Source organism: Budorcas taxicolor, chromosome 10 (assembly GCF_023091745.1).
Source record: "Budorcas taxicolor isolate Tak-1 chromosome 10, Takin1.1, whole genome shotgun sequence".
Taxonomy (NCBI): Eukaryota; Metazoa; Chordata; class Mammalia; order Artiodactyla; family Bovidae; genus Budorcas; species Budorcas taxicolor.
This window is the reverse complement of record NC_068919.1, coordinates 52,388,861-52,398,225: the sequence shown is the minus strand read 5'-3', so window position 1 is coordinate 52,398,225 and position 9,365 is coordinate 52,388,861. Positions and strand designations below refer to the sequence as shown.

General features: G+C 39.5%; 1 protein-coding gene and 1 non-coding gene across 2 annotated transcripts in view; both read left to right on the top strand.

Annotated features, from left to right (window-relative positions):
* Positions 1–2,433: 2,433 nt before the first annotated feature.
* TRNAC-ACA (transfer RNA cysteine (anticodon ACA)) lies at positions 2,434–2,505 on the top strand. The gene has a single exon. It is a non-coding gene; the product is annotated as a tRNA-Cys (tRNA).
* Positions 2,506–9,097: 6,592 nt separating this feature from the next.
* TEX9 (testis expressed 9) overlaps positions 9,098–9,365 on the top strand; it is an 88,492-nt gene continuing 88,224 nt past the window's right edge. The window contains exons 1-2 of the mRNA XM_052647024.1: positions 9,098–9,118; positions 9,222–9,313. Coding sequence (XP_052502984.1) covers positions 9,098–9,118; positions 9,222–9,313 — 113 coding nt within the window. The remainder of the gene's footprint in view (positions 9,119–9,221; positions 9,314–9,365) is intronic.

Sequence of the window (9,365 nt, the reverse complement as noted above, 5' to 3'; positions counted from 1 at the left end):
CAGACCACCTGACCTGCCTCTTGAGAAACCTATATGCAGGTCAGGAAGTAACAGTTAGAACTGGATATGGAACAACAGACTGGTTCCAAATAGGAAAAGGAGTACGTCAAGGCTGTATACTGTCACCCTGCTTATTTAACTTATATGCAGAGTACATCATGAGAAATGCTGGACTGGAAGAAGCACAAGCTGGAATCAAGATTGCCGGGAGAAATATCAATAACCTCAGATATGCAGATGACACCACCCTTATGGCAGAAAATGAAGAGGAACTAAAAAGCCTCTTGATGAAAGTGAAAGTGGAGAGTGAAAAAGTTGGCTTAAAGCTCAACATTCAGAAAACTAAGATCATGGCCTCTGGTCCCATCACTTCATGGGAAATAGATGGGGAAACAGTGGAAACACTGCAGATGGTGACGCAGCCATGAAATTAAAAGACGCTTACTCCTTGGAAGAAAAGTTATGACCAACCTATATAGCATATTGAAAAGCAGAGACATTACTTTGCCCAGAAATGTCTGTCTAGTCAAGGCCATGGTTTTTCCAGTGTTCATGTATGGATGTGAAGAAAGCTGATGGGTGCCAAGGAATTGATGCTTTTGAACTGTGGTGTTGGAGAAGACTCTTGAGAGTCCCTTGGACTGCAAGGAGATCCAACCAGTCCATTCTGAAGGAGATCAGCCCTGGGATTTCTTTGGAAGGAATGATGCTAAAGCTGAAACTCCAGTACTTTGGCCACCTCATGTGAAGAGTTGACTCATTGGAAAAACCTCTGATGCTGGGAGCGTTTGGGGGCAGGAGAAGAAGGGGACGACAGAGGATGAGATGGCTGGATGGCATCACTGACTCGATGGACGTGAGTCTGAGTGAACTCCGGGAGATAGTGATGGACAGGGAGGCCTGGTGTGCTTCGATTCATGGGGTCGCAAAGAGTCGGACATGGCTGAGCGACTGAACTGAACTGAACTGAGTTCATTTGCAGTGATGTGTTAGTTTCAGGTGTCCAGAAAATTGACATGGATCAGTTAACAAACGTTTATTTAAAGCCTGAAAGGTTCATTTGGTTATTTGTACATTTGCTTGGTCTTGTTGTTTGCTCACCATTATGATTTTATCCCTTATTTATTTAAATATTTTCTAAATAGATATTCTGCTTTTTACAGCTAATACAATTTTAATCTCATTTGGGAGTTCTAAATATTTATTATTTCTGCTCATTTTTTACTAATGGTGATTTGTTTCCTTTCTGAAGGTGAGTTTTGTTGGTGAACTCACATTTTCTTGATCTTACTCCAGGAATCCGGGGGGATTAATTAGAGGTATTTTTCTCTGAAGAAGATTTGTTTTGGTTCTGCTGGGAGCCTGGGGGCACTACCAATCTGGAACTACTTTAGCTTTTTTTCATTTGGTTTAGTAACTTTGAGCAAGGGTCTCAATTTCAGCTGCTCCATATTACTGTTGACCAAACACAGACTTTATTTTCTGAGCACAGTTCTTTAATGGGCATTTTCTCTGATTAGTCCTTTTATTTTTAATTGCCTATTCACACAATCAGTTTTGTTTTGTTTGAGAGGGCAAGGAGCTAAAGGGGGAGACATCAGCAAGACACATGGAAATTTTCTTTGCTTCCTTCAAATTTTCAGCAATGCATATATACTCTGAATTTTTTAACATAATCTGGTTGTTTTGCAGTACAAGGGTGCCCCCAGATGATTTAATTTACAATTCTGTTGAAGGAGAGTCTCTTTTAGCTTTTTAAAAAATACTTTATTTTTTAAAAAACATAATTAGATTTACAGAAAACCTGAGAATAGCGTTCCCATATATCCTCCACCCAATTTCCCTTATTATTAACATTTGTCTAATGCATTTGTTACAATTAATGAGCCATTATTGATGCATTGTTATTAACTAAAGCCACAGTTTATTCAGATTTCTTTGGTTTTTAAACCTAATGTCTTTTTCTGTTCCTGGATTTGATCCAGGATACCACTTTACATTTGTCATGTTTCTTTAGGCTCCTCTTGGTTGTGATAGTTTCTCAAACTTTCCTTGCTTTGCCTGACATTAATGGTTTTCAGGAGTACTGATGGGGTATTTTGTAGACTGTCCTGACTGGATTTTTTTTTTTTTTTTTTTACTGTAGTAAAATATACATAAATAAAATTTACCACTGTAACTATTTTAACATATGCAATATGGTGGCATTAAATATATTCATAATGTTGTTCAGTGATTATGATCATCCATTTCCAGAATTTTTTGATCTCCCCAAACAGAAACTCTGTACCCATTAAAGAAAAATAACTTGCCAGTCTCCTCTCTCCCCATTTCCTGGAAACCTCTATTCTATTTTCTATCTCAGTATTTGTCTATTCTAGATACTTCATATATGCAGAATCATACAGTATTTGTTCTTTTGTGTTCTGGACTTCCCTGGTGGCTCAGACGGTAAAGCGTCTGTCTACAATGCAGGAGACCCAGGTTCGAGCCCTGGGTTGGGAAGATCCCCTGGAGAAGGAAATGGCAATCCACTACAGTACTATTGCCTAGAAGATCCCATGGACAGAGGAACCTGGTAGGCTATAGTCTATGGGGTCGTGGAGTCGGACACAACTGAGCGACTTCACTTTCACAGTATTTGTTCTTTTGTGTCTGGCTTATTTCACTTAGCATGTTTTCAAGGTTCATCCATTTTATAGTGTATATCCAAATTCATTGTATGTATATACAACATTTTGTTTTATCAGCCTTGCTTATTAGTTCTGGGAGAGTTTTGCTGAGTCCTTTGGATTTCTCCATCTACTCTTATGTCATCTACAAATGAAGGTATTTTATTTCTTCAATCTATATACTTTTTGTTTCTTTTTCTTGTTTATTATTGGCTAGGACTCTAGGTTTGAGAGTAAATAAAAATGGTGAGAAAGAATATCCTTGCCTTGTTACTGATCTTTGGAGGAAAGCATTCAGTTTCTTACTATTAAGTATGGTGCTAGCAGTAGTTATTTTGTAGATGTCCTTTATCATGTTGAGGAAGTTCCCCTCTATTCCTAGATTGCTGAGAATTTTTACCAGGATTTTCTCACAAGCTTTTGCTGCATCAGTTTATATGATTGTGTTTTTTCTTCTTTATTCTCTTCATGTACTGAGTTTTACTGATTGACTTTATGATGCTGAGCTAGTCTTACTCACCTATAATAAATCTCACTTGTTTTTATTGTATAATTCTTTTTGTACTTTGTTGGATTCAATTTGCTAATATTTGTTAAAGACTTTTATAACTATGTTCATGAGAGATATAGTCTATAGTTTTTTTTTAAAAATATATGTCCCTAACTGCTTTTGGTATTAGGGTTATGCTGGACTCATGAGTGAGTTAGGAGTGTCCCCTTTCTTTCTCTTTTTGAGAAGAGATTGTGGAGAATTGGTATCATTTAATCCTTGAATGTTAGTTGAATTCATAGGTGAAACAACCTGGTTCTGCTGCTTTCTTTCTTAGAAAATTATTGACTCTGCCCTTAATTACTTATTATCTGTTTTTCTTTATGTGAATTTTGGTAGTTTGCATCTTTCAAGGAATTGGTTCATTTCACCTAATTTATAAAATTTCTGCATATGTAGTTGTTGATAGTACTCCTTTCTTTTCCTTTTAGTGTTCATGGGATAATTAATAATGATCCTGATCCCATTTTAATAATGGTATTAAGTTGTTTATTTAAATTTTTCCTGTGTATTATTATGATTTGACATCTTAAAAAAAATAACCTTTTTGGCTGATGAAACTTATTGACCTAGCCAATTCTCAGCGATAGCAAAAGGGCTCAGCCAGGAGTATACCTTAAACATGCCAACTGACCAATGTGGAGTCATACCCCCTCTACCTGGCCTGTACACTTTAGGAGGCAATATTCCTTTGTTTTGTTAATCATCCTAGGGCCAGATACCAGACAGCTAGAAACAGCCCCTAAAGCTTAAATCCTGCTCAAATGATTCAAACTAACCAGTCCTAAACTGTTCACTTTGCCTTTCTTTTTTTGCAGGGTAGCTTAGGTTTTCCCTTGACTCATGTTTTCTGCCTCCTACTACCATGGGGCTTTCCCATGAAGCCCTGAATGGCATTCTGTACCTCCTAGTTATGGAACTTATGAGTATAATGAACTTTATTTTCTTGAGCCTCTTCTGTACCTTTCCTTGTGGTTGCGCCTGAGCATCACATAAAAGAACATATAATAGGTAATTTTGTGCCTTCACTTTTTTTCCTGGTTAATGTAGCCAGAGATTTATTGAATTTATTGATCTTTTCAAAGAACCAGATTTTGGTTTCTGTGATTTTCTCTGTTTTCCTGTTTTCAATTCCATTAATTTCTATTTTAATTTTTATTATTTCTTTTCTTTTGCTCTCTTTAAGCTTAAATTGTTCTTCTTTCTCCCATTGCCTAAGGTGGAACCTTAGATTGTTGGTTTTAGATTTGCCTTCTTTTCTAATATATACATTTAATGCTAAGCATTCTAAGTGCTGCTTTCACTGTATCCTACAAGTTTTGGTAGATTGTATTTTCATTTTCATTGAGTTCAAAATACTTTTAAATTTCTTTTTAGACTTCTTTGAAGAAGTATTATTTTAACGTATTTTTTAAAATATTTTTATTTTATTTAAATAAAATATTTTAATGTTTTAGTCCCATGTATTAAAGTGTGTTTAATCTCCAAATATTTTGGGTTTTCCAGCTTTTTTATGTTATGCCTCAGAAGATAGTTTATATAATTTCTATTATTACAGATTGAACTGTATTCCTCCAAAAATATGCTGAAGTCCTAACCCATCATACACACACCTCTCCCCTTAATCTGTGGATGTGACCTTATTTGGAAATTGGGTCTTTACAAATGTAATCAAGTTAAGATGAGGTCATTGAAGTGAAGTCGCTCAGTCGTGTCTGACTCTTTGCGACCCCATGGACTGTAGCCTTCCAGGCTCCTCTGTCCATGGGATTTTCCAGGCAATATACTGAAGTGGATTGCCATTTCCTTCTCCAGGGGATCTTCCCAACCCAGGGATTGAACCCAGGTCTCTCGCGTTGTAGACAGACACTTTACCATCTGAGCCACCAGTTGGGCCTAATCCAGTATGACTGGAGGAAATCCCATGTGTAGACAGAGACACACAGGGGGAATGCTATATGATTGTAGAGGCAGAGATTGGCCAGATGCAGCTACAAGTCAAGGAATGGCAGGGAGTGACAGCCACACCAGAAACTAGGAAAATGCACAGAAGAATTCTCCCCTACAGGTTTCAAAGGGAGCACTGCCCTGCTAACATCTTGATTTTGGACTACCAGTCTCTATACTGGGAGACAATAAATTTATTTTGTTTTAAGCCATCCAGTTTGTGGTGCTTTCTTATAGCAATTCTAGGAAGTGAATATAATTTCTATTCTTTTAAATTTATTACTGTGCATTTTATGGCCCAGAATGTGGTCTATCTTGGTAAATATGCCATGTGACCTTGATAACAATGTGTATTCTGCTGTTGTTGGATGGAGTATTCTCCAAATGTCAGTTAGATCAAGCAGATTTTTGCTGATTCCTTGGGACTAATAGTGCTGTTGAGGGCAATTCTATCCTTACTGATTTTCTGCCTCCCTGAACTATCAATGACTGAAAAAGAGTGTTGATATCTCCAAATGTACTTGTGGATTTATCTGTTTCTCTTTGCACTCCTATTAGTTTTTGCCTCATACATTTTGACACTCAACTGTTTGGTTCATACACATTCAGGATTGTTATATCTCCTTGGAGAGTTGATCTCCTTATCCTTTATGTAATATTCCTCTTTATCTCTGATAGTTTTTCTCATTCTGAGGTCACTTTGTTTGAAGTTAATGTGGCTACTCCAGCTTTCTTTTGATTAGTGTTAGTATGGTGTACTTTTTCCCCATCTTTTGACATTTTTATTTTAATAATTAATTTTATTTTTAATGTTTTAACAAGTTGACTGATGTATTTCACATACTCACCATTTATCCATATAAAGTGTACAGTTGTCTTTTAGTATATTGACAGATTTGTGCAACCATCATCACAATTTTAGAACATTTTTATTACCCCCGCCCCCCCCAACCCTGAAAATCTGGCAACACCTTAGTCAATTCCCCTTTATCTTTCAGGGCTAGGCAATCACTGAACAGCTTTCTGTCTCTATAGATTTGCCTGTTCTAGACATTCCATATTATATGTGGTCCTAATAGAATGGAATCATATAATATGTGGTCTTTTGTGAATTGCTTCTTTCACATAGCATGTTTTCAAGGTTCATCCATATTGTAGTATGCATCAGTACTTCATTCCTTTCTGGCCCTGAATAATATTCCATTGATGAATACACCACTTTTTATTTACCTATTAATCAGTGTATCATTTGAGTCATTTTGACTTTTTGTCTTTTCTGAAGAATACTGCTATAAACATTTGTGTACAACTTTTTGTAAGTGTATATGTTTTCATTTCTTTTGGGCATATAACTAGGAGTGGGCTGCTGGATCACGTGGTAATTTTATGTGTATGGTTTTGAGAAAATGCGAGACTGTTTTCCACAGTTAGTCAGTCAGTTCAGTCGCTTAGTCACGTCCAACTCTTTGCAACCCCATGGACTGCAGCATGCCAGGCCTCCCTGTCCATCACCAACTCCCAGAGTTTACTCAAACTCACTTCCATTGAGTCAGTGATGCCATCCAACCATCTCATCCTTCGGCATCCCCTTCTCCCACCTTCAAAACAGATTAGACTTGCCCCACTGAATAGTATTGGCACCTTTGCTGAAGATCAGTTCGGTTCAGTCAGTTCAGTTGCTCAGTCGTGTCCAACTCTGCGACGCCATGGACCATAGCACGCCAGGCCTCCCTGTCCATTAACAATTCCCGGAGTTTACTCAAACTCATGACCATTGGGTCGGTGATGCCATCCAACCATCTCAGCCTCTGTCATCCCCTTCTCCTCTTACCTTCAATCTTTCCCAGCATCAAAGTCTTTTCAAATGAGCTCTTCAAATCAGGTGGCCAAAGTATTGGAGTTTAGCTTCAACATCAGTCCTTCCAATGAACACCTAGGACTGGTTTCCCTTAGGATGGACTGGTTGGATCTCCTTGCAGTCCAAAGGACTATCAAGAGTCTTCTCCAATACCACAGTTCAAAAGCATCAATTCTTCTGCACTCTGCTTTCTTTATAGTCCAACTCTCACATCCATACATGTCTACTGGAAAAACCATAGCTTTGACTAGACGGACCTTTGTTGGCAAAGTAATGTCTCTGCTTTTTAATATGCTGTCTGCTGCTGTTGCTAAGTCACTTCAGTCATGTCCAACTCTGTGCGACCCCATAGATGGCAGCTCACCAGGCTCTCCCATCCCTGGGATTCTCTAGGCAAGAACACTGGAGTGGGTCGCCATTTCCTTCTCCAATGCATAAAAGTGAAAGTGAAGTCGCTCAGTCATGTCCAACCCTCAGCGACCCCAAGGACTGCAGCCTTCCAGGCTCCTCCATCCATGGCATTTTCCAGGCAAGAGTACTGGAGTGGGGTGCCATTGCCTTCTCCAATATGCTGTCTAGGTTGGTCGTAATTTTTCTTCCAAGGAGTAAGCGTCTTTTTATTTCATGGCTGCAGTCACCATCTGCAAGATTTTGGAGCCCAAGAAAATAAAGTCTGCCACTGTTTCCACTGTTTCCCCATCTATTTCCCATGAAGTGATGGGACCAGATGCCATGATCTTCATTTTCTGAATGTTGAGCTTGAAGTCAACTTTTTCACTCTCCTCTTTCACTTTCATCAAGAGGCTCTTTAGTTCTTTTTAACTTTCTGCTATAAGGGTGGTGTCATCTGCATATCTGAGGTTATTGATATTTCTCCCGGCAATCTTGATTCCAGCTTGTGCTTCATCCAGCCCAGCGTTTCTCATGATGTACTCTGCATATAAATTAAATAAGCATGGTGGCCGTATACAGCCTTGACGTACTCCTTTTCCTATTTGGAACGAGTCTGTTGTTCCGTGTTCAGTTCTAACTTGCTTCCTGATCTGCATACCGCAGACAGATTTCTCAAGAGGCGGGTCAGGTGGTCTGGTATTCCCATCTCATTCAAAAATTTCCACAGTTTATTGTGATCCACACAGTCAAAGGCTTTGGCATAGCCAATAAAGCAGAAATAGATGTTTTTCTGGAACTCTCATGTGCTTTCTATGATGCCAACGGATGTTGGCAGTTTGATCTCTGGTTCCTCTGCCTTTTCTAAAACCAGCTTGAACATCTGGAAGTTCACCGTTCACATATTGTTGAAGCCTGGCTTGGAGAATTTTGAGCATTATTTTACTAGTGTGTGAGATGAGTGCAATTGTGCTGTAGTTTGAGCATTCTTTGGCATTGCTTTTCTTAGGGATTGGAATGAAAACTGGCCTTTCCCAGTCCTGTGGCCAGTGCTTATTCCAAGTTTCCTGGAATATTGAGCGCAGCACTTCCACAGCATCATCTTTCAGGATTTGAAATAGCTCAACTGGAATTCCATCTCCTCCACTATTCCATCACCTCCACTAGCTTTGTTCCTAGTGATACTTCCTAAACCCCACTTGACTTCACATTCCAAGATGTCTGGCTCTAGGTGAGTAATCACACCATCGTGAAAATCTGGGTCATGAAGATCTTTTGTACAGTTCTTCTGTGTATTCTTGCTACCTCTTCTTAATATCTTCTGCTTCTGTTAGGTCCATACCATTTCTGTCCTTTATCGAGCCCATCTTTGCCTGAAATGTTCCCTTGGTATCTCTAATTTTCTTGAAGAGATCTCTAGTCTTTTTTATTCTATAAATCAGTCCACGACTTTGGCTTCTTCAGTTCCTGCAAGACTGCGGTTAGCGTTTACCCCAAGTCGGGTACAAAACGGCAGCGCACACTCCCCAGGTCTCAGCCCGGTCCTAAGCTCGCGCTGTTTTCTGCCAAGAGTTGGGGCGTGGTCCGAATCGTGCCCTGAGCTGGAAGGCCGCCGGGGTTGTGGTAACTCTCGCGGGAAAGTGCGTCGTTGCCTCGGTAACGGCGTCGCGGCCGCTGAAGATGGCCGGGAGAAGTTTCAAGGTTAGTTCAACTGGACTCTCCTGGGTAGCAGCTAGGTTTCGGCGTCCTGAGGACACCAAAATTCATTGAACTTTGGTTCTGAAAGTGTCTGCCTCTTTTACAGAGACCGGGCGTTTCAGAGACTCCGCTCCCGCCACGCATTCAGCAACTTGCCACGCCTCGACGGGACCTCCTCGCCAAGGAGGAAGAATATAAGTAAGAACCTCGGCGGTTCAGGTTTTTCTTCTTTCACCTAAATGAGGCTGCT